General features: G+C 41.7%; 1 protein-coding gene across 1 annotated transcript in view; it reads left to right on the forward strand.

Moving 5' to 3' along the window:
• Window positions 1-269: 269 nt before the first annotated feature.
• Window positions 270-24,249, forward strand: part of EVA1C (eva-1 homolog C) — a 58,746-nt gene continuing 34,766 nt past the window's right edge. The window contains exons 1-2 of the mRNA XM_019476498.2: window positions 270-389; window positions 20,902-21,098. Coding sequence (XP_019332043.2) covers window positions 311-389; window positions 20,902-21,098 — 276 coding nt within the window. The 5' untranslated portion in view covers window positions 270-310. The remainder of the gene's footprint in view (window positions 390-20,901; window positions 21,099-24,249) is intronic.

Consider the following 24,249-nt stretch of genomic DNA (forward strand, 5'->3'; position numbering starts at 1 on the left):
CCTGTGTCTGTGTGCGATCCCCGTGTGTGGTCCGGGTGCGTGTGCGCGCGTGCAATCCCCGCGTGGATGTGATGTGTGCGTGCGTGTGATGCCTGTTTGCGCGTGACCCTCGTCCCGGGGGTGTGCGCGCGATCCGCGCCCCGCGCGCTGCCCATCGCGGCCGCGGGGCGGCGCGGGCCCTGCCTCCCGCCGGCGCTCAGGATGCGCTGCCCCCGCGCCGCCCGGCCCGGCCCCGCGCCGCCTGCAGCCGCGAGGCGCCGGGCGGCCGGCGGGGCCCGGGCGGGGCCGGCATGTGACGGCGGCGGGCAGCATGGGGGTCCCGCCGGGGCTGCTGCGGCTCGTGCTGCTGCTGCTGCTGCCGGGCGCCGCCGCGCTCCGCGACTTCTCAGGTGAGGCGAGGCAGGCGCGGGCGCGGAGAGCAGAGGGACGCGTCCGTGGGGCTCGGGGCGCGGGTTGTGGCTGTACCGTGTTGGACTCAGGACGTCGTAGCAGGCGCGGGGCTTCGGGTGGACGTGAGCTCTCCTATTACAGCAGTTTGTCCTTCCCCTCTGCCTCAAGAAGGGGTTTGTGGCCGACCGCTTGCAAAGAGCAGCTTTTCCAACTCTTTCCTTGGCCTGATAAGAGAGACCGCATCACCCCAAAGACCCTGTCTGCCAGAGGGGCTCAGGGGCAGTTTCGGAGCAGCACAGGGCAGTGAGCCCCTTTAGGGAAGACTGGAGCTGAGGGCTGGCATAGGATGGTACCCTGCCCCAGGCCCTCTGGAGGTCCCTTCCAGACCCGCTGCACTGAGGTGGCCCCGGCTCGGCTCTGCTCCCCGCAATGGACCTGGCTGGCATCAAAGTGTCCCTCCGCTGGCTCAGAGCCTAGGTCGGTCCTGCCCAGGCTCGTCCTTCAGTATCCAGGGTCCTTTTGAGCAACTCACTAGTGCCGATTTTACTTCTGTGAGCACGAAGCTTGTCGAAAACTGAGATTCCTGGTCGTGAGCAGGCTGGGCGAACCCTTCCTTCAGCACAGAATAGACTGACAGTGTGTGTGGCTGAGACATGCCAGCTGTTTTTGATCCCCGCTTGGACTAGATCAGAGGTTCCCAAACTTCCTCATCATGTACCCTCTTCCAGATTTACCAGCTGCCCATGCACCCCTACCAGCCTATTTTTTATGCTTTAAACCCTTCAATGCCAGTTATTATCGTAATGAAAATTAAATCCACTGTGACAATTTCTCCCACGTACCCCTCAATGATGTCTGGCGTACCCCCAGGGGTACACGTACCACAGCTTGGGGATCCCTTGAGACCCCTTCCAGCTTTACTTCTCTAGGATCTATGAGCAGAACTTGCCTCCCATGCTAGAAAAATGTATTTACTCCTTTCAGCAGCTTGGTGCCTGAACACCAAACAGTGGGAGTCAGGATGCTAGCGTTGAATAGATATTATTACGAATTGCACTTCGTTTTTAAAATGCTGAGCTGGCTTCTGGGATACTGCTCTCGTAACACAATTTTTCCTGTGCTGTTCTTTTGGCTTGACCCAAACCTTTAAAAGCAAAGGAAGGGGCCATACAATGCTTTGATTGTCATAAGGCTAAGTGTTTTATAAATGCTGGGCTTGAATACCAGTTACCTGCTGTAGTTCTTACAAACAATGAAGTTCTTAATGTTACTGGTAACATCATGGCTTGGAAGGAATGGACTTCCCAGATCTTTGCCAGTCGCACCGTGGCAGAGGGCGGAGGCTGGAAGGGAGAGGGAACTGGATATGAATGGTGGGGGTTTCCGCTCTTCCTCTCTTGCCCTTGCAGCCTCCAGTCTTTAAGGTCTTGGGAGTCCTGATTCAGAGGCTGTATCTCTCACTCCTGTGCCCAATAGCTACCCATGCCCCTTTCCCCCAAGGATTTGTCCAGTCCCTTTTTGAATCTGACTAAATTATTAGCTTCCACAACCTCTGCCGGCAAGGAGTTCCATGCTTTTGTATGTGGCGCTGTGAGAAAAAGAGCTTCCTTCTCCTAGTCTTCCTTTCAGCATCATGGCAGTGGTAGGGAGCCAGAGGGCCAGGGTGAGGGTCCTGGTGAAGACCACACCCTGGCACCTTACCTCAGTGCAAAGGAAAGTCTTAGGGCTGCTTGGCTCCAGGGTGCTGAAGGGTAGGCAAAGGGTCGCCTCTGGGAGCTGCAAAGGTGAGCTTGTCTTTAGGGCAAAAGGCAGACCTTAAACTTGAACAGCTGCATTGGACCTTCCACAAGCTAAGCCAGTGCACCAGGACAAAGGCATTACACATGACACGAGAGGCAAGGGTTTCTGGAGGATGAGAGCTGTTATTGGACCCACTTGTAGCTGCTGGGAGAAAGGCCAGCTTTCGAATGTAAGGCATTCTTCCTTTGGTCTCTAATCAGACCTAATCAGAGACCTGAGGAAGAACTTCTTGCATTCAAAAGTTTGTCTGATTTTCTCCCAGCTACAGCGTGAGTCCAGTAAAAGATCTTGTCCTATGAACCCTTGCCCCTCGCATCATTTCTGGACCATCACAGTAACAAAATCACTCTGACCTCACAAACAAACCTAGTACAGCGTTACAAATATGAATGTAGTGCTTGGTAATACTGCTTGAAAAGCTTGTGGATGGTTGAGCATAACTAGAGGGCAGGGTAGACATGTACCTTTATAGACTAACTAACTAATATATCGAGAGAGAGAGAGCGCGCAAGCATATAACTTACATGTAGCCATTTTTCTCAAACGTAGGAAAACATACTTTGTGACTTGATTACTGCTCAAACTTCATAAAACCAAACACTAAACAAGCACCAATGTAGGCAACAGAAGTAAAGATTTAGATAAGTTACTTTACTCCTATTAGATTCCTTCGCATGTAAAAGCCTTTTAAATGCTTGTTATCTTACTCTTAGGTGTTATTTTGGCTTGACTCCCAGTTCTATATAGTAGTAGTGGAATTACATTAGTAATTGCCTATAAGTAATAAAAAAATAACAAAGTTCAGATTTCCAATTTCAAGTAGCAGCTGAGGTAGAAAGTATCCCCAAAGTTTATCTATGAAATGTCCCCTCACAAAAGAGCATTCATGTTTAAAATGAAGTTATTTAGATAAGGAATCCAAGATAAATTTCAAAAGTACGTGTGTATTCAGTATTTCATTGTGCACAGAGCTATCCAAATAAATGGAATGACCAAAGACAGTTCTCCACGTAGCCCTAGATTCCAGCATTAGAAATATGCCATACAGGCAACTGTATTAAGTCGAGCGTAGAAGAAAAGTTTACCACAAGCTTAGGCTTTCCTTTGCACCTTGTTGCCAACAAGAGCCGGTCGATTCCCCCAGCCTCTCTGTAGTCTGCTCACATTTTTGTTCCTAGTGCCAGAATGTAATCAGCAATGATAAAGAAAAAGAAATCGAATTGTTATTGATTTCTTCAAGGGGTAGAAGGGATGGGGGATCCAAAAAATGTAAGTAGGTTTTAACTACTTCAGAAGCAGCAAAATTTACCATAGATACAGCAGGACAAGACTGTCAGAAAAGTCTCAAGAAGTAAGATAAAACCTTTAAATGCCATCCTAAGTGTCTTAGCACAAACACCTGTTAAAGAATTATTGTCCATGCCACAGCAAATGCAAATACAGAGCTTCTAAAGTTCCTGAGTTTCCTTATGCTTGCCTTCCCTTTGCAGAAGCATATAGTTGATTTTCATAAGCCATACTGAGTTTATGTGAAAACAGATCTGCCCCTGTTAAAGCAGTACACTACTGCTACAAAGACTTGTAATAAGCAATGCCTCCCTCAAGGCCAGGCTTCAGTAGGGCTGTGCACATTTAAACCAGTCAAGGAGCTGGTTTCAGAGTTTTACAATCCATATTAATATTCAGTTTTCTGAGAAGGGACAATTCTAACATTGACTCTCATGGCAAAATCTCCATGCAGCATGCTGCACATTTTGTTATGAAGGCCATGTCACAAAAAAAGAAACTGTAAGAGTTAAGAAGTCATGGAAGTGTTCTGTATGGTAAAGCCCAGTAGTGAGTAATTATTAGTAATGCACAGATTTGGAAGAAGAGTTGTTTAAACTTTTTTTCTCCTCTTCATAGATCTTGAACTTTTATACCAAGATTATCAAGTGGCATACTTTCTTGGGTCATTGATTTTTCCGCTCTGTGTGATGCTAGCATCAGATCTCTGCTCCAGCAGCCCCAAACTCTGGGCTTACTCTCATCCTCCTCCTCTCATTCTGATGACTTCCTCTAATCACTTCCCAGCCAGCTGTGAGACTTTGTTGGAAACAAGGGTACATATACCCTTTCTTGTTTCCTTACTAAATTCATTACATGATGTTATTAGTACTCACCTTAGAAATTGCTCAAAGTCCATTTATTAGTCACATGACCTAATGTCCCTTATTTGCAAGGGTGTATATATATTTTATAGTATTGAGTTTGGTTCAAATGTAAAGATGTACCAAAGAACAACATTTTAGGGAAAAGTGAGGTAATGTTCTGGTTTATTTCTTGGAGGTTTTTCCTCTTTTTCATGTTTGACTTTAATCAATTTTCCCCTCACTGCCTCCTGAAATTTTCAGCTTTTGAAATGACAAACACGTATGTACTATTTTTCTTTTTTTCTGAATCTCCCCATGGTACAAAGGCAGTGTAACTTTTAATCAGAATTTATTCTTTTCTTTTCATAAAAGCCACATTGGCCTCTAGGGCTGACAATGGATTTTTCAGTCTTTACGTGTTTGTTACTGCAAATCAAATATATTTATCATCTAGGATTATTGACTTGCATGTCCTTGTTTTCACATGTTTCTCAATTTGGCTTTCAAATACAGAATTGGTTTTTTCTAGGCACTTATTCACAAAATATTACTCACAAAACGAAGAATATTTGCTCTGAAAAAAACCCAAACCCAAACAAAAAAAGGTCCCATAGGCAACATTTCAGAGGACAGAAAAGAGTAGGTATTGCAAGCAAAATTAATATAACCTTGGGCAACAGAACATATCAATATTTCACATAAATCTCCACCTGGACAGTTTTTTTAAGATGCTTTTTAAAGAGTCTGTCTAACCCATTTTTTTCTAGTAATATTTTGGTGCAAATATAGTGCATACAATACCTATTATGAAGTAAAAAGACAGATAATATTTGTTCTCATATCTGCTACCTGAATGTCATTTTTTAATGTTGTTCAAAATTTGAAATTAAAAACTGAGGGCTTGAAAAACAAATTTAGGCTTCTTTCTCTCATCTCTGGATTGATCCCATAGCTATATAGCTCTCTTCCTTCCTCTTGACTACACATTAGATGTCCAAACCTGCAACTCAGTAAAGCACTGAAGCACTTACACAGACAGGTTCACCGTATTCAGTGAAGCATTTACACTGCCCTAATGGATGATGTGATGTTGTAACTCGGAATGGTAATATCTGAGAGTGGCTCAGAATTCACCTGTTCTAGTAAAGCCCCTGATTTTTGAGAGCCATTATCATAAACATTCAGTCTGTGCTCCCAGGAGAAGGTTAGCATTCCAGTGAGTCACAGGGGTTTCAAGGTTCCCTGCTTCAAGAAATGAAGGCCAAACAACAAGTAAAAGCAGTTTCCTCTTGGCTCTGTTCTACATTTCCTTACAGCTCTTCTGTTTTCTTTTTTCTTTCCTTTTTCCACACCATCTTCTGAGTTGGCTCTTACATATAGAATGGCCTTTTAACCCCAATTCATCACTCATCCATCCTCTCTTCATCTCAGTCTCTTCAGAAAGCCCATTTCTTCTGTGCTGCTATCAAGAAGTAAGTTTGGGAAATAAATGCAAAAGAACCTTAAAGGTGTGTACCCATCAAAATAAAATAACTATGTGAGCTGGTTTGAAGGATGATTTGCAGGGTAGAGTAGGGGAGGCTGGAAGAGCAGGCCATAATTTTGGGAGATACTTTAATCATAGTGCATTAATAATAACTTTTTTTTCTGAGTGCAGTTCAGATAAAAATAAACATAGCTCTCAAACAGTCAGCTTGGCCTTCTACCCTTGCAACAGAGAAAATGAATTCAATGAAAAGTAAACCAAAACACCAGAGAAACATAATCTGATCCTGCAGACTTTCTGAAAAAAAATGTTTCCACTTATGTCTATGGGATCTGCACATACCAGAAGTACAAGAAAAGCAAGAACTTGTTTGGAGTCCTGTTTTATTTTAGCCTTGCAATGAAGTAGCAGGATTTATGATGATGACCAACCACAATGATGCAGAGATTTTTAGTCTGTTGGTAGCAGATAGAATCCTGTATAGATCTGGTGACTCATTGTGGCCAGTGGAGCTTCTATCTTAACATGAATATCAAAATAAAGTGCTAACAGTTACGACATCCGTAACATACATTTTCTTGATGTTGATTTGCCAATGGTAGTGCAAATTTTGCTTGCCACATTTAAAGAAAAAGTATTTCAATTTCAGTAAAAAGGAGACCCAAACTTCCACGTTCTGGTCTGAGCTCTCTCAAAACAGTCTGGGATTTTGTTCTGTGAAATACACCTGTTTGCAACAGGTGTTTGGTTCAGATCAAGGTTTTGTTTCACACCCGTCTTCACATTTCTGAATTTCTCCTTTCAACTGTTATATCTCTGGGGTAGGAACTTCTTATGCCTTCTATAGCACTAAGCACATAACACATATAAGTCAGAGGAGAAGCAGCTGTCATAGGACTAATTTGTTGGAATTAGCACCTTTTGCATTCCTGCTCTGTCTAGCCAGTAGCCTTTTCAGTGGGAAAGCACTTTCAGATGATAATAGTTTTATTCATAAAAGTAGCTACAAACTAATTCTAATAAACGCTAATCCCATTTTTTTTATACGGCATGCTACACAGCTCTCAGTAATGTTCTCTAGATTTATAACCAACCTCTGCACAAGACAGAGAGGGCCCTATAACTGGTCACTAATCAGACATTTTTCCATTTCTAGCCAGTCAACAACTAAAATTACAATATTTTTCTCTGTCGCCAAACATAGAGAAAATATTGTATTGTCTTAAAGGGAGCTGGAGAGGCACAAGTAGGCGTGGTTGTGCCTTATTTGTTCAGCCTTGTGAGTCACTTCATCTGAATTTCTATGCATTTTAAGAGTTTTGTTTAAAAGATCTATTGTGTGGCATTTGGCAACAAATTAAATACCAGTACTGTTGGATCTTTAATTTAGAATTAATTTTAAAACAGAAATTGTAACTGAAGGCTCACTGAAATCAGTAGGAAGACTCACTAGGAAGGCTTTAGTGGGTTTTGGATTAAGGCTATAGCAAACTGAAGAATATTTGTTTGCTTATTTATTTTTATCATCTCTGTTCATGTGCTGGATTCATGAGCTAGATTTCAGAATTGCTTAGACTTGTTGGATTATGACAGTATTTCTGGTCCTTCAGTTTATCCAAAGTAAAGCTGGACTGAAAAAAGTATGTAGCCAGTTCCTATGTTAATGGAAGTAAGCAGCCCTGTAAAGAGCTTTTGGGCCCTTTGGGTGCCTCTAGGCGTGCAGGGAGGCTGCTCTGATGTACTCTAATCACAGTATGTCAGAGCAGACTTGATTAATCAAGTCTGCTGAAGTGTGGTAGTTAGTGTGCTCCAGCTGCCTCCACGTCTCACATGTCAGTGTCCCCACGCTTCAAAATGGCGGTGGGAGTGCTTTAACTAAAGCTTGTTTGATGAGCTTTATTTAAAGCACCCCTGCTGCCATTTTGAAGAACGGGGACACTGATACATGAGACACTGTGGGTGCTTTAATTGGAGCGGCTCTCAGAGCCGCTCTAATTAAAGTGCCCCCACCCCGGCACCTGTGGAGCACATGTAAAAATGCCCTTTAAGTTTAAATCAATTTTACTGTCAGTAGGGGACTGCCAACTGTCTTTGCAAGTGAACAGACTCGATGATCCAGTGGGCTTTTTCCCTTCTCATCTCTAACTTGTAAAATCCTATGTAATGAAGAAGTTAGACCATCAGATGTAAAGTAGGACTGCTCAAACAGAGCTTGACTTGCAAAATGAACCCTGAATTTCATTGCCTTAGGGTTTGGCAATTAGCTAGGGTGACCATATGGGACAATATGAAATCCAGGACACTATCCCACCCTCAAGTCAGGGGTGCTGATGCAGGCAGAGGTAGGTCAGGGCATCATGGTACTATTCAGGCAGCTAAGGGAGTCAATGGCCTGTTAATGACCCATTGTCCTTTACTTCACAGCTATTAATTATCTCCCCTTTTTAATGGCCATTCCACTAATCAAGTGAATCTATTCCAGGGCAATTTTGCTGTCTGCTAGGGCTTCTTATTTCACATCTCGTGTGGATTCATCTCCCAACCTTATGCCCTGCACTCTGGACACTTGTTTTAATTTTCACTGGCCAGCTGGGACTGGCTTCTGAAATCTGGGACTGTCCTGGCCAAACCAAGATCTACAGTCATCCTACAATTGGCTGACTCTTTCAAGATTTCATGGAGTTGAAATATCATAAACACAAGCCTTCAAAGAAATATTTTCCCCCTGTCCCTGGAGTCATCTTAGTTTCAATCTTTGGGATGTAGAGGTCTTCTGCTTCCCTTTGTATGTGGTGAACTCCTCCTCCAGTCTTTGTAAGAGGAGGTTTACAGCTGGCTTTTCCTTGTGATGGTGCTAGTGTTCCCAGCCACAAAGGCATTTTGGCAGGGAAGGAACCATCCTCGCCCTGCCTTCATATATTTACACCTCTTGTCACCAAGAAAAAATAGGAGACAGAAATTTTGTCTCATACTATAACAACTATATACTATGGTGAATTATAGGGCAGGTAGCTACCACAGGATAGTGTTTACTACTGACATCTTCAGGGATTAATCATGGCACTTCCCTATTTTCTAAGGAACCCTTGTAGGATCCCCAGCTGTCACAGCAGGCCTTATAGAATGTTATCTAATCCTAGCAATTTAGGAAAGATCCACCAACTGTGAGTGTGTGAAAGAGAGAAAGAAAGGAATGTGCACAGGACACTTTCTGACTCTACAATATCTTTCCAAATGAGAAGTCACAGCCACCATATGTACAAGATAGCATAGGGGAGCACAAGACTGTTGATTTAAAGGGAAAAGGAGGCCAGTTGTAGGAGGGGATGGGATGGGGGAGTAGGCAGTCAGCTGGGTGATTACTTTGGGATTCATGGCTTTTTCTACCATGCAGATATCTGATAGAAAATATTAGACCTCAAACTCTAGCTGATTGCAACTGATATGAACATTTCACACAGTTCTGTAGAAATACTGCCCAAATTGATATCATGGCCATGAACTCAAGATTTTTACCTTCTTAGTGGTTAGTTTATCATTATACCCTTTTTTGAAAGGTGGTCTGGGCATGATATTCAAATGCATTGTTGTTTACCTTGGAAAAGAAATCGCTTCCCTCATATACTTGAAGGGTCATTTCTACTGTATCTCCACCAAATCTTCTACTTTGGCTTTAGTGAAGTCATGCCTATATTTAATTTGGCCACTGAAGCCTAATATGTAGTAAAGTTACAATGTGGGACAACGATGATCTGCAAGCTGTGTGCATGAGAAAAAGGAAGTGATTTCTTTTAGAAAAATCCACATGTTGGTCAAATAGTTCAGGGTCACTGTGACTATGGCCTTCATCATTAGGGTCTCCTGGGTTTGCTGTACTTATCAAAAGAGGATTTTCACACCACGTTTTACCATTTTCTTATTAAAGATCTGATCTCTCCAGCTCTCATTGCTGTCAATGGAAAAACTCATGGGATCTGACCTCCCCAAATAGTCGGAAGTGCTGGAACTAGCATTTCCTGTTGCACCTTGGCTGGGCTCCAGACTAGATAGATGAGAAGGGAGAATTTATAGTCAGTAAGCTTTCAAAGTGAACATCTATATCCCCATCGGAATGGTTAAGATAACACCAAATCCTGGCAAAATGCCTAAAATTAAAAATAAGATGATTATACAAAAAGTCATTTTCCTTGGATGGCAGTCTAGTCTCTCATGTTGCCATTGTGGGAATGTGAATCTTCAACCCACGCTACTCTTGGGGGCCTGGATGGGGATTTAAGAATTGTTTACAACTCACAATGAAAATGAAATAATAAAGTCAGCTCCATGTTGCAATTCTTGCTGGGATTTGGGACGTGGAAAGAGGCATATCTAAAAATACTGGTCAGTGAAGAATATTCCAAGTAAGATTAGTGACTATGTATAAAAGTACAAGACAAGTGAGGATACTGGTGTTCACTTGTTGAGCACTGGCATTGTGCTCAGAGCTATATAGAATGTGGAACAGAAAAGGCCCCTGCTTGGAGTTTACCATTTTGAGTAAGACTGTTAAAGCAGAACTTGTTAAGGTGTCAAGGATACAAGCAGGACATAGGTGGTCAGAGCTTGATCCTAGAGGGTAACAATCCAGGGGATCAAGAACAGAGAAGGGTAGGAAAATAAGGATCCCAGTTAGAGATGGGGAATCAGGAGTAAGCAGGTCAGGAGGTCAAGGTCTGTCAATGACTGGGATCTATGTAGCCACTAGGTAGAACCACAAGCCAAGTCAAGGGGAGGGGTGGGGGTGGATTAGGAACAGGAGGCAGGGAATCAGACCAGAGGCAGACCAGAGCCTGGAGCTGAAGGGGGTCAAGGAGCTGGAAATAGTCTGAAAGCACAGGGTCTAGGCTGGAGCCTGAAACAAGGATGAAGCAAGGAAGCTAAGAAGCAGTAAACAGGAAACCAAGAACACATATAATCAAGACTAGGACACTAGGAACAACCAGGCAGGACCAAGAGACTGGAAAACTAGGAATCAAAGGTAGGAACCAGAGAACTAAGAATAAAGCAGAAGAACCCCAGAACTAGACAAAGAAGCATTTGTCTTACCAAATAGCTTGCTAGGCACTGAAAAGGCTGCCTGCTTGTAAGTGAGCAGCCATACTTACACCGGCACCTGGCATCAGCTGATTAGTTGGGCCACTGGCCCTCAGAACCACTTAAGTAACCAGGGCCAGCCTGAAGGTGGTTTAGCCTGCCTGCTATCTTAGTTCCTGGCAGAAGGGGACATGAACTGCACGTTTTGGAAAGCTACGTGTAGGGAACTTGGTGGATGAAAAAGATCATACAACAAAATAATCACGGTGCTCTAATTTTTGGAAGTGGTGCCTCTCTCAGTAGTGCTGAATAGAGGTAAATAATCACTTCCATCTCTCTGCTGGTAACACTCATACTAATGCAGCCCAGTATGCCATTAGCCTTCTTCACAACAAGAGCATGCTGACAGGTCCATCAGCCCAAATCCTCTGTCTCCAAACTTCAAGGATCCAGACTTACCACCAGATTAGTGCCTCACTTCAGAAAGCAGGGACACTGCATAGCAACTCACCCTAACATTTTCTAAATTTAATTTGTTCTGCCTCTCCATGAATATATTCCATGCTTCATTCATGTCTGCATCTGCCTGTTTATTTCCCTGTCCACTCACGTATTTTCTTTCTCACATTCACAGATGGAGATCACTCATTCATTTGTGCTGCTCTTTACATAGGATGCTTTTCTTTGTCCATCCCATTGAATTGCTTTCCCACTTCAAATTGTACCTTAAATCTATTGCTTGTAAGTAATGAAGTTTAGCTTTATCAGAAACTATGTTGCAGTATCACAAGTGGAGAATACTGCATGCTACTATAGTACTGCATTACCATGTAATTAAACTTATTATGGTAACCCATAGCTACTTTAATTTCAGCACTGTAGCAAACCCTTGTTAAATGGACAGGGCCATTGTACAGAGTTATACTGGATGGACAGAGCCACCTAAAATTGTAATTTAATTTTTACTAGGGATTATGTATTCCTGGAGAAATGTTTCTTGATTGGGGAATGCTGCTGAATAGCTTTCCATGATGGCGCTTAGTGGATGAAATCCCTCCCCCAGTACTGTAGTGACTCAAATCCAAAACTAGGCTTTTTCCCTGTTCAGCATGGGGGAAAAGCCCTTTGCCTTGAATTTGAGTACAAGGTGGTGAGGGGGGCAGGCAGTTGCTGCAGTTCTGACTCTGACCCTAAGTCTGAGTTAGAGATGGAGTCAGAGCTATAGGAGCTGCCTGCTCCCCCAACCCCCGCTTGCCTATTGAAGCATCTGCCACCTCACCTGCTCCTTAAGGACTCTGCCTTCCCCCCACTTACTGTCAGGCACAGCTCTGGCTCTGTTCCCCCATGGGAATGGAGCACATGGAAGTTCTGGCCCCAGGACACTGCTGTGTGGCTAGGCAGGAGCTGGAGCTTCCATGTGCTCCATGCCTGGGAGGGAATCGAGCTGGAACAGTGCCTAATGGGATGCGGGGGCCAGAGGCTATGGGGAGCAAGTGGGAGGCAGAGGCTGCAGGAGGGCAGAGACTGTTGGGAGTAGGTGGTAGGGGGCTCAGGTTACAGGGGCAAAGCCACTGCCAGGGGGGCAGGCTGCAGGGAAAAGTGGGGTGGGGACACGACTGGCTGCCCCCCCCCCCTTTTGCATACCCCATTGACGCTGATTTTCCTGCTGCAGTGTGGGGAGGAGGGGGAGCAGGGATAAATTTAAGACAGCCCTCTGATAATTAGTTTCTATAAATGGAAGATTTTAACAAATTTAAAACTCCCATATCTACAGTCTAATTATTGCTGGGGGAGAGGGGGTGTCTTCAATTTTAGATTGTCTTGTTTTTGAGGTAAATGCAGTATTTCCTTTGTGTGTCAGTGGAGGAAGCATGATGTGGCTGCTATTGCTACAAAGAAATAAATCACACATAGAATTGCAAGTGTCTCAGGAGAAACTTATGCGTAATGGTTCATATCACAATTGCTTATGCTGCTCATGGCATTTATAGTACAGCTTATAAATGGCTTAGTCACCACCGGGAGAGTTCTTTTCTTTTGAGCTTGTTGATCTTGCTTGTACATTTTTAATGGCTGTTGGCACAATTCTTGGAACAAAACTGCAGGGATTTATGTAGATTTCCAAATAGATTAGCCTTTTGGGACTCCAGCACCAATATGTGTGGGATTTCAATCTATTTTCATCTGAATGAATTAGCACATTTTAAAAAATGGATAGCAAATTGCTTTACTAATCATCAGGCAGGGTTGATTGATGAACTGTAGTCAGCACCTTTAAAACTACATAAAGGCCTAATTCTCAGAATTTATTAATTCTACGTGCGTTTCAGTCAGATCCTGGAATGTACATTTTTAGAATACTTTCTTGTTAAAAAAAAATTCTGTCAATAAACAGATTACTTTTAATATGTGTGAAGAATTAATGTTGGAGCTTTTAGTTTTGTTCTGACAGTGGTCCTCTTCACTAAAAGCAAGATACACCACAGTGCAACAGGGCTGCATAAAACATATAGATCACTTCAGCTTTATTTTGAGGGCTAAAGAACAGAATTAAGTCTCTATGGTGGTGCCCTGCACAGGGATAAATTAATTCCAAATGGAGCAATATTGTTTTGAATGGGTGCGTCTATACAAGACAGTAAATGTGCAGTAGAGTAATTCTACTAGAATTAGTCTACTGCAAATAAGTATTATTAAAAAGGCATGCTCTGGTGCTACCGTGCAGTAGCACTGGTTGCTGTGCATTGAGTTAGTACTTGCAATAACAGGTACTAAAACATGCAAAGTAATTATGGTAATGCACATGTCAACGTGCCCAAACTGGACAAACTGATTAATAATGAGCACAAACTGATTAAGTCAACTATTGTCTCATACCATTTCAAGAGGCATGTTTTGATGTGCCAAAGCTTCAACTGAAGATTTTCAAACTTATTTTTAAACTTTATCATTCTAATTTTCAGATTTTCAAACTTAAATCAGTACCTCTTTCTGACGTTCCTCACTGTTAACATGATTTTTATATTAAAAGCTACAAAATTCTAAAAATGGTGGTTTGAATAAAAGATCTATTTACAATTTTAACTTTATTTTAAGCCAGGTGGGGGTTTTGGCTAGGATTATGGACAATTGATACCAGGTCCTCCTTGCCAAAGAGGTGATATTTAGGGTTATCTCTGTGTTGCAGCTCAATATGCATGAATTGTGTAGTGTTTTATGTGTGCTGTGCATTTTAGTCTGAGATTTTTGTTAACACAATGGATCCTGTGACTAATTTGGCCAGTTCTAGAGGAAAGGATTAAACTTAGATTTCTTATCAGTGTTTTGAGTCCTACTAACAAGTTACATTGAATTAATGGTCTGTGTTATGCAGATCGGACTAGATGAGTGTAATGGTCCATTCTGACCTGTACAAAAATAAATGAATCATACTGTAGTATGATTCTAGCTTAACTTCAAAGTGTTCACCAATGTATATGTGCCTTTGAATGCAATTGTATTCCCACATGATCATTTCAACAAATGAGAAAAGTTATAATAATGTTTTTGATTAATGGCCCAGTGATGCCAAAAGGCCAGTGCAGTATGGCCAACTCTTGTTAATTCATTTCCAGTATTACAGTATTTGTCATTTGCTTTTAAGCCTCAAATCTAGGAGTTAAGAAATCTCAGTTTATTTCTGAAGAGGAGGAAATTTCTAGCCCTCCCTACTACAGAGGAAAGCTTGAAAATGGGACTGCTGATGGCTCAAAAACCAGAAATCAAATAGAAAGAACCTAACATTTTATTACTTTGTAAAATCCTGATTTAAAAGCCAATTTCAGGCCTTTTTAGGGTTCCATCCTAATTTGATGCATCTGGGGCCCATGTATGGCCACTATCTAGGCAGCTATGGCTCTCAGACTAGATTTTTTTTTTAAATACCCTTTTACGGAATTTACAACCAATAGGAACACTTCTGTGAAATCCAACAGGAAGGAGGCCTTTCCAAAAACAAATGAACAGTCCCCAGGGGTTTCTGTAATGCAGGCCAGCACCGCTCTGCAAGACCTGAAAGCCCTGGCCAGTACTGCCTCTGTGCTGGGTCTGGCACTGCAACTGAGAAGCATGTCTGACTTGTTCCTGGTCAGGATAGACCAAAATCCATCACACCTGTGTTAGAGCTGTCCTAAGCTCCTTAGTGCTGCTCTCAAGTGTGCTATTTGGCGTACACTCACAGCAGTCCTAAGGCAGGTACACTGCTTTATTTGGGGGTTTGGAGCTCTGGGTGGTAGAGCCCCTTTCACAGTGATGGTCCAGACTGCAACCCAAGGGCAGAGGAGACATACTCAGCTGACTGCCTGTTTTGGACAATCTATTTTGAGCGTCCAAACTAAAAGAAATGCAGAAAATGAAACATGCTTCACAAAGAAGGACAGGTCCACTCCAGTGGCTCAGATGTTCTCTCTCAGAATGATTCCAGCTGTTGTTAGTTGTAAAAATAAGGGCATGTTTTATTCTAATTTGACATCACTCTTGAGCTAAAACTGTTGCTTTTGGGAAAATTTATCTCAGCACAGGATTATGTAAACAGTACAGGAGCACATTATGTCAGAGAGGCACTGGCCTGCTTGGAGGGTGAATATGGGGTCACACTGGCAAGAGCCAATTTAAACTCCTACCCCCTACATAGCCTGCCTGGGTCACCACCCCTGGCCTGAGGGGGAGACAGTGACTTCCATGTGATTGTTACTTCCCTCCAGGTGGATGAAAATTGGACCAAATGAGGGTTCCTGATGCAGTAGTCAGGGGTCTGAGCTGGCCTAAGGGGTGAAGAAATTTCTGTTTTGCAAAGGGAGAAGCAGGCAGATGACTGTCATGCTGAATCAAACAACGTTCTTCCCTTTGTTGCTGCTGGGGCCGTGTAGCTATATACCACCCCTTACAAAAGGCCAGACATTCAGTCTTGATGCTGCCCTTTTGTGCCCCATTGCCTGTTTATGCCTGTGTAGTAATGAAAGTGCACGTCTCCATAGTTAGCCATGTGAGTGAGCCAACCCAGATACTAGTACGTCACCACTTCTCTTATCAAAATTTAGCAGCCAATTTCCATGACTATTTTTATCCTTCATTGTGTGCAAATGTGCAAGCATTGTAATAACACCAGGTATTTTAAATGGCACTTGGAAGGCTGCATATCTTGCCTTGGTTTTGTTCTTAGGCCCCCTAATGTTCTTTTCTGATTGAAATGTACCTGCTTGCCTCAAAAAAAAAATCACAGCAGATTTTTAAAAAGTATTTTTAGAATTGAATAGTTGCATTTGTTGGAGAAAGGTGCTTAGATTGTGGATTAGGAATTTGCAGGATCAAAGTAACAGTTAAGATGCCAGGGAACTCATCCAAATCACAACATAGCTGATATTCTTGAGGGAATACTGGGCTGTTTTGTACATAGTACTTTTTTCTTCCAAGTAACTTAAAACCTAAAGTATTGAAATGATCACAAATAATGGGCTGAATCTTACAAGGTACTGAGTGCACATAAGTTAGGGTGAGCCAGATGCTCATTTACGCTGTGGCTCCTTTATACTACAGTGAAGGGGTAAAAGTCCTTAAAGTGTCAGTAAATAAAATTTAGGGCCCCTTTTAGTATATTAGAGTGGTGGAGTATAGCCTTAGTATAACTGTTAATTTGGTCCATGTTCTCCGTGTGTTTAGCACTTTTCCAGAGATCTCTGCCTCCTCTGGCATCATGCCCATATAGAAGCATCTGGCAGGAAGGCTAACTTATTTTGTACAGTTTAAATAGAGGAGTGCTCTTGGTCAGAAAGAATATTTACAAATGAAATGGAGGGCCTGTTCCAGCAAAGCCTTTTCTGTGCAAGTAGTCTTGCTGAAATCAGCAGCACTATTCCCATGAGCAAGGGGCTGCAAAACTGGCATGATAGTTTGGCTCCACAGAAGTCTATGACAAAGCTCCTGGTGACTATGAGGGAGGCCTAAGTGATAGACATGTGTTGTCTACTGGCTGTAGGTAAAGCACGGCAATGCAAGCTTCCCCTGTTTTGGACTTACCGGCTGTAGGCAAGGAATGTGCTTCAGTCTTCCTGTCCATTCGGTCCTTAGGCTCGGTTCTGAAGCTGCTACTCAGCATATCAGTAGTCTGTTAAGGAGGCTAAAAATGGCAAATCATTTCATATAAGTCACCAAACAGCCATCGGGCAGTAGTGATCTCTATGGGAAGGGTTCTACTGAAGAATATTCTCTGCCCTCCCTCCCCAAGGAGGCCTAAAGGGAAGGTGCATCTTGTACCACAAAGTTGTGTAATTAAAAATAACTGAAATAATTGTAATAAAAGTTGACCAAATCTAACCAAATTTATGTTAATTTTTTTCTATTATTTTATCCCATTTCGGGGGGGGGAGAGGACAGGGTATCTTGTACACAGACACATCATATACATAAAAAATGCATACCCTTTTCTGAAGATCTTTTAATCCTTCATAAATTAATTCATAAATTGGATATCTTTGTTTAATTGCTTTAGTTCTAGGCATGAGTTTTCTACCATAAGCTCTGATCCTGCTACTCCTCAAGTCATTGGAGCTTTGTCATGGATTTCAGTGAAAGCAAAATCAGGCTCTCTGTGTGTGCACCTACATGTGCAATTAAAGTGACACAATAAACTCCACATGCACCCAAGACAGCAGCAATTTGAACCAGGGTGGAACAGGCCCCCAGGCTGACCTGGTGCAATTTATACCTGTGGTCAGCATCTACACGTTTCAGCACAGTAAATTACTCTGCCATAAGATAGTACTGTCTGCAGCAGTACTATCTTAAGGAGGAGTTTACTGCATCCTAATACCAGTGCATGTGTAAACATTGATGCTTTACTGCAGAGCTAATTAGTCTATTCTCCAGTAAAGGGCACATGTAAATATACCCACTGGGCACATCTATACATGCATTTTAAGGTGAAGCAATAAATTCAGGCGCACATTGTGCTCAAGTGTATTGCTCCTGGGCATGCCATTTGAGTGTGTACCCAGGATTGCAGCATGTTGAGCCAGGTTGGAGCAGCCCCAGCCAGCAGGGGGCTCAGGGGACCAGCCCAGGCTGCTCCAAACCAGCTCAGCATGCTGTGGAGGAGGTGGCTGAGGCATGAGGGTGCTCCACTGCTGGGCTAGCTGGCAAGGCAGCCCCCAATACTAACACACCTTTGTCCCCCATCCAGCCAGGTCAGCATCTACATGTGTGTTGCTGTGTATGAAAAAACTCTGCAGCAGGACAGTACTTGTATTAACAAGTACTAACCTGCTGTGGAATTTATTATTTTCCTGAGGCCTAATAGGGCCACATGTATAGATGCCATATGTTTACTATGGAGCTAATTAGGCAATTCCACAGTAAACATCTCCTGTAGATGTACCCTGTGAGTTCTTAAATAAATCCCATATTTCAAAATTAATATAACATGTAGGGTATTTATTGGGTAAGAAAAGGACAATCTAGGGAAAATCAAGGAAGCCTGATGGTTTGGAAGTCTTCAGCATTTGGGAATATCTGAAGGTGTGTGTGTTTTTTTTAAAAGCATAATTCCTGTCTTTCTAGACATACAACTAGTATAATCAGGAACTTTGCCAGTCTTTCCCTCTGGTGCCTCCAAACTTACTTAGGGTAAATCCAAATGTAGGTTAAAACTTTCAAAAATGACATTCAGTGGGGGCACAGAAACCTTCAATTTTGAAAATGAGGCATAACTTAGGTACTTCTGAAATTTTTACCAGCTGTAAGCATACTCTTTACCTTTCCAACAGTAATCTACATAAATAAAGTAAAATGTAAACAAGTAGGTTAAGATTTACTTTCCTGGATACAAATTCTCACTCTGCCATTTCTGTGTGGCTAACTTAGAGAGAGGTGTCATGCATGGCAAAGGCTGAAAACAGAGAATTTGGGGGTAAGGTGTTAACTGGGATAGAAAGCTGGAAAGATAATTCTGATCGCCCTGTGCCACTAACCTGGAAGCAAGGGATCCAGCACAGAAAAGGCTGAGAGGAGGTGGAGCAGATTATTAAACAGAAAATGCAGTTTCAAGGGGAATAAAATTATTAACAAATTCAGATTGAATGTGACAGATATTTTCAATGGAGAAAGAATCAGAGAAGTCAGAACATTTCAACATTGTATGTTTTGATTTTTCATTTCAAAATGATATTTTTATTTTGAAAACTAGTAACATTTTAAAAAGGGCATTTTTCCAAATATATTCATGTCTCTGCAGATAGCTGAAAAAAAATTGTTTCAAATCAACCTGAAATGAAACATTATGGTTTGTTTTTTGGGGGGAGAGGGGGGTCTGTTATTTTTTTAATATTTTTTTATTCCGTTTAGCCACTGAACCAAAAAATATCAATTATTTGCTTGGGTCTATTGAGAGCCACTTCACATACTTGATACATTTGATTGAGGTATAAAGTTGAGTTAGTTCTAAATCAACTTTCTTGATTTCTTTAAAAAAACATAAATGTGTGTGTTTATTGAAGGCTATTTTTAACTTAATCTTTAGCTATACTCCACAAGTCTGTACATCTGTTATAGAAAGCCAAGCTCAATTTTAACAACAAAATATCTAAAAATGGAAAGAAATTATCAGACTCTGCTAACAAACAGTAGCCAATTTTTATTTTGGTAAAGAATTTTCTATTGGCTAGATGCTTTCTTTAAATCTCATCACATTTCATTTTGTATTATTTATTAGATTTATATGCTGTCCTTCCAAACAAAGACTCAGGACAGTCTACTGTAGGACCATGATGTTTTGAAGAAGTAAAAGGAAACTGCTGCAGTATTTTTCTTGGTTTAAAACATTCTATTTATCTCTGTTTACAACAATTAACTTCTGTGATTAGTTTTATTAGGACTATAGATTTCTATAGGGGAAATGCATAGAATTTCATGAATACATGAAAAAACAATTAGGTCCAACAATCTTGTTAGTTCCCTACTGCTGGATACACATCAACAGATGAATAAGTTAACATTGGGTGAGTTAGAATGATATCTTTAAAGATAGATAATATTAATTTGGAATAAATTAGGGTATTAGTCATGCAACTCTCTCAACAAATGGTAACTAGTCTTAATTTTGTGCCATAATTGAATGATACCCTCGTTTTGTGACCCTTTTCTTTGTTTCAGTGCAAATATGTAGGGAAAAGTAGTCAGGGCACTTATAGTGCTGAACAAGGAATGTATTAAATTTCATGTATGTGATGTGTAACATTTAAAAATCCCAGAGTAGGCATCTTTTTAAAACATCATGCAGATAACTCACTATCAGATAGATAGTTGAAACTGTTATGACACTGGCCTATGGATTTCCACCTCTGGCTGTGCTTGATTACTAACGTGCCACTAACGGCAGTAAACACAAAACTCCATATGTATTAGTTTAGCAATTATGACTATCCACCTTTTTTTAACGACGCATAACATTTATTTAGCGTCTTTCATCTGGAAGGATCCCAGAGTACTTTAGAAAATAACATCTAAATTGTACACAGAGAATCTTGTTATCCACCATGTCATTAAAGCACAGGAACTGTCTAATTAGGCCCAGTAACACTGTACTTTAGTTAGAACGCTTTATCGAGTTAAAATTTCAGGGGCAATCAGTCACAAAACCAAAGCATTATTCTTCTTCATCCTGGGAAACTGACCACCAGTTGCCAAGGCCTCCATTCATCCCAACATCCCCCAGTAGCATAGTGCCCTGACTGGAGCATTCTGATTCAGCAGTCAGAGTGCCACCTACTGGATCACCAGTTCCATTACCTGAAGCATACAGACCTTTTTCAGGTCTGGTTCTGACAAGCTTGTAAGAGTTAATAAGCTCAGAGAATCATGTGGTATAGCTGAAGGCCATGTTTACAGTTCTGCTTACGTGCCCTTTCCAGAGAAGGATCATGGTTTTCACATTATCTAATGAGCTTGTCATTTCCTGTACTAATTGTAACACAGCTAAATATTTTCTAGGTTACCTAACCAGGCTTCTGCAGAATCACACTGTCTATGCCTGCGATGGGGATCACTTGAGTCTGCAGTGTCCTCGACATTCAACCATAAGTGTCCAGTCAGCATTTTACGGGCAAGATTACCAAATGTGTAGTACACAGCAGTCTGAAACCGCGAGGAAAGACCCTTTAAGCTGTGTGGCAACTACCACCTTGCAGGTATTGCATACTGGAGGTGTTTTGTGTGTCTAGAATGTTTTTGGAGAAGATTTTTGGTTGTGTGACCCAAGTGTGTTCCAACTGTGTATGATGCTAAGTAGATTAAACAGGGTTTCAGGCTGGCACACAACACTAAGTGCTATACTTTAAAGAACTAAATAGGCCAGCAGAAATACCAGTCAAATAGGTTTCTGTTATGTTTGCCCCGGACTTTCATAAATAAATGACACCAGCCACAAGTGTGGGAAAGAATGCTGCCAGACTAGCAGGCACAGAATATATTGGAAACAAAGTAAAACTACACCGGCATTGGCATTCACAGGTGCATCAAACGGTAACTTTAGATTCACATATGCAGATTCAACACATTCACATCTCACAGTTTCAGTATACTTATAGGCTGGAAAAACATTCTCTGGGTTCTTTTTACTCCATAAGATACCTATTTTTTCACTCAATATTTTATATTCTTAAAACTCTCTACCATAACCACTGTTCTTCTGGCCAAGGAGCACTGGGCTGAACAAACAATCTTATTCAATCACAGGAGCCCGTAACTTCTTAACCCTGGCAGCTGGATGTACAGAACCAAGTTTATCTTTGGTGTAAGTCCATAGACACACATGGCAGCATGCCCGCGTGTTAACATAACATTGCTTATTAAGAGCTTCTGATAACAGGCCTTGAACCAGATCACCAGCATGAACCTACCATCAGGCCAGGGCAACGTATTTTATCATAAGGAATACCAAAGTTATTACTATACTAAGGGTTGCTTCACATGTATATTAAAGAATGGTTACCCTAACTTACAGTTCATAAAGTATTACATCCTGTCAAGGGAATCTTTCAAATGAGCCCTGGGAGTCCTATCTGACAATGCTGTCAAAAGCTTTATTCATCATGGCAAACTAGTCTAACATTAGGCTCTGATTCAGCAAGGCATTGCTGATGGGAAGTCAATAGGATTTGAACATGTGCTTAAAGTTAAGTGCTTTAACAGGCTAGGGATGCTTGGATAAATCAGGGTCCTAGTGCTGATAGCTATGCCTGTTGGCATGGCAATATAAATCTCCGCTCCCATGATTTCTAGGTTAAAGAGCACTATTTAGCCATGTAGTACAGTACCCTTTACCAGTGCTGTGACAGAGGGGTTTACAAGTGGCTTGTACATGCAGTACTGCAGCTAGGATCTAAAGTTATTCCATGAATGACCTCTAGGTCATGTGAAAGTACAGCTGTCCATTACAGAAAAGTAGGGTCAGATGAATGGAGTGATGCCAAGGATTTCCTTGGGTTCTTGAATCTTCAGGGTCTCTCTGAGGTTTCCAGGGGCAGGTTTTCTTGAACATACTACACAAGTCAGGTAACAAATACACTTTAAAATAGTATAAATTTTCATAGATGCTTTCCTTTTCATTGATCAAAGGCATGTCTTTATTCTAACAAAACTGCAAATATGTAAGCTATGAAAGTGCCTGGCTTTGAATCCCAGAGAGCTCCGACTGTCGAAGAGAATAGACACACACTGTAAACTCAGTTCTTGGAAAAGAACTCTGATGATCTCATTCTCTCCCTCCCTTTGAAATGGAGGAGGAGTTCTGCATAATCACGATGCTATTATCTTACGGAAAGGAGGAAGCAGAGTGGGCACTTTATACCGTAGCCTGCTACTGAAAGGGTAATGACAGGCTAGATCTGCCCCCTCTATGTTAATCACCTGACCCTGTCTAATGATGATGAATGCTTACCGTACATTTTAGCCTGGTAGAATCAGTGAGTGCCCTCTGCAAAAAAAAAAAAAAAAAGAGATACCCAGTATCAACAGAGGAGTCAGCACAGGTGTTAGTACACACAACTCTCACTAAACTCAATAGTTGCTGGGGCCTAGATGAAGCTGTTCTGACTGAATCCAGTGAAGTATTTTTAGGTTTTATTACCAATGTTTTTAAAAAAACCCCAAGTGTTATATTCTCTGTGTTTTTTCTTCCCTTTCAGTCAGTTCCATATTAATGTAATGTTCATGAAAACTGTTGCATTTAAAGTTCTCTTTCTCCATCAAAGAGGAATGAAAAGAGCCATAGTGTTATAAGATGACTGTGCTGGTAGTGGTTGCAGGAAGGAGAGGATTTTTCAGTCCCTGGCAGCTCTTCTGAGTCTGGAAACAAGAATCCCAGCCAGTGCTAATTATGGTGGTACCTCTGTCATTTGGATATTTGACTTCAATTTCATCCCTGCTGTTACTCCACTAAGGTCAGTACAGTGGCACCAAGGATGAATTTGGCTCCTTTTGACTAGAAATTGGACAGAAAGGGCCCACATGATTTACACTGGCATTTACTTGACTTGGGCTAGATTATAATTGGTGATCTAGAGATTGGTGGTCTCATTATTACTGTTTTCTAGATGCACAGGGGTAACAGAGATTACTCAGAAATAATGCTAGGGAGAAGAGCTTAAAAATTGAGTTTTTTACCATATTTGAAAACCAAATTTGAACTTGATTAATATATAGTTTCATCTGAACTGTTTTCACAGAATATTTGGCTTATAGAACTACATTAAAATAACTTTTGTCAGCATCTATACTACTTTCCAACCACTGCAGTTACTGATTTGCTCCAGCAGTAGTAGCAAAGTGGGAACACTTGTGTAGATGGGCTGCTGGTGTTACAACTGAATCCATTCTAACTCAGATAACAGCATGGTTATAACATTGGCCTATCCCAGAGGCCTGAGAAAGGATACTGTGATACCCAAAGGCCTGCTTATGACCATCCTAACCATGCAGTAGGTCCAATAAAAGATATCACCCACAAGAATTCTTGCCTCTAGCATATTTCCTGGACTATTGTGGCAATAACAACTACTAGAACATCAGTGGTATTCCTACCCTATTTGCAACTACTGATGAAACAACAGCAATAGAAACAACAGGGTTGGGGTATTATTAGGGAAAAATCTGGTGTAGATAAAGATTTGGAGATGGATATATACACACACACACACACTCTCTCTTAAAGTAGTTTGACCACATCTATGGTAGCTAACCAGGTAAAATTTGAACCTGATTTAAGTTCTTGTTCAGAAAGGTGTTTCGCATTTGCATAAATCCAAAGACATGAGCAGTATCTATTGAAGTCAATGGGTC

This window comes from Alligator mississippiensis, chromosome 1 (assembly GCF_030867095.1).
Source record: "Alligator mississippiensis isolate rAllMis1 chromosome 1, rAllMis1, whole genome shotgun sequence".
NCBI lineage: Eukaryota > Metazoa > Chordata > Crocodylia > Alligatoridae > Alligator > Alligator mississippiensis.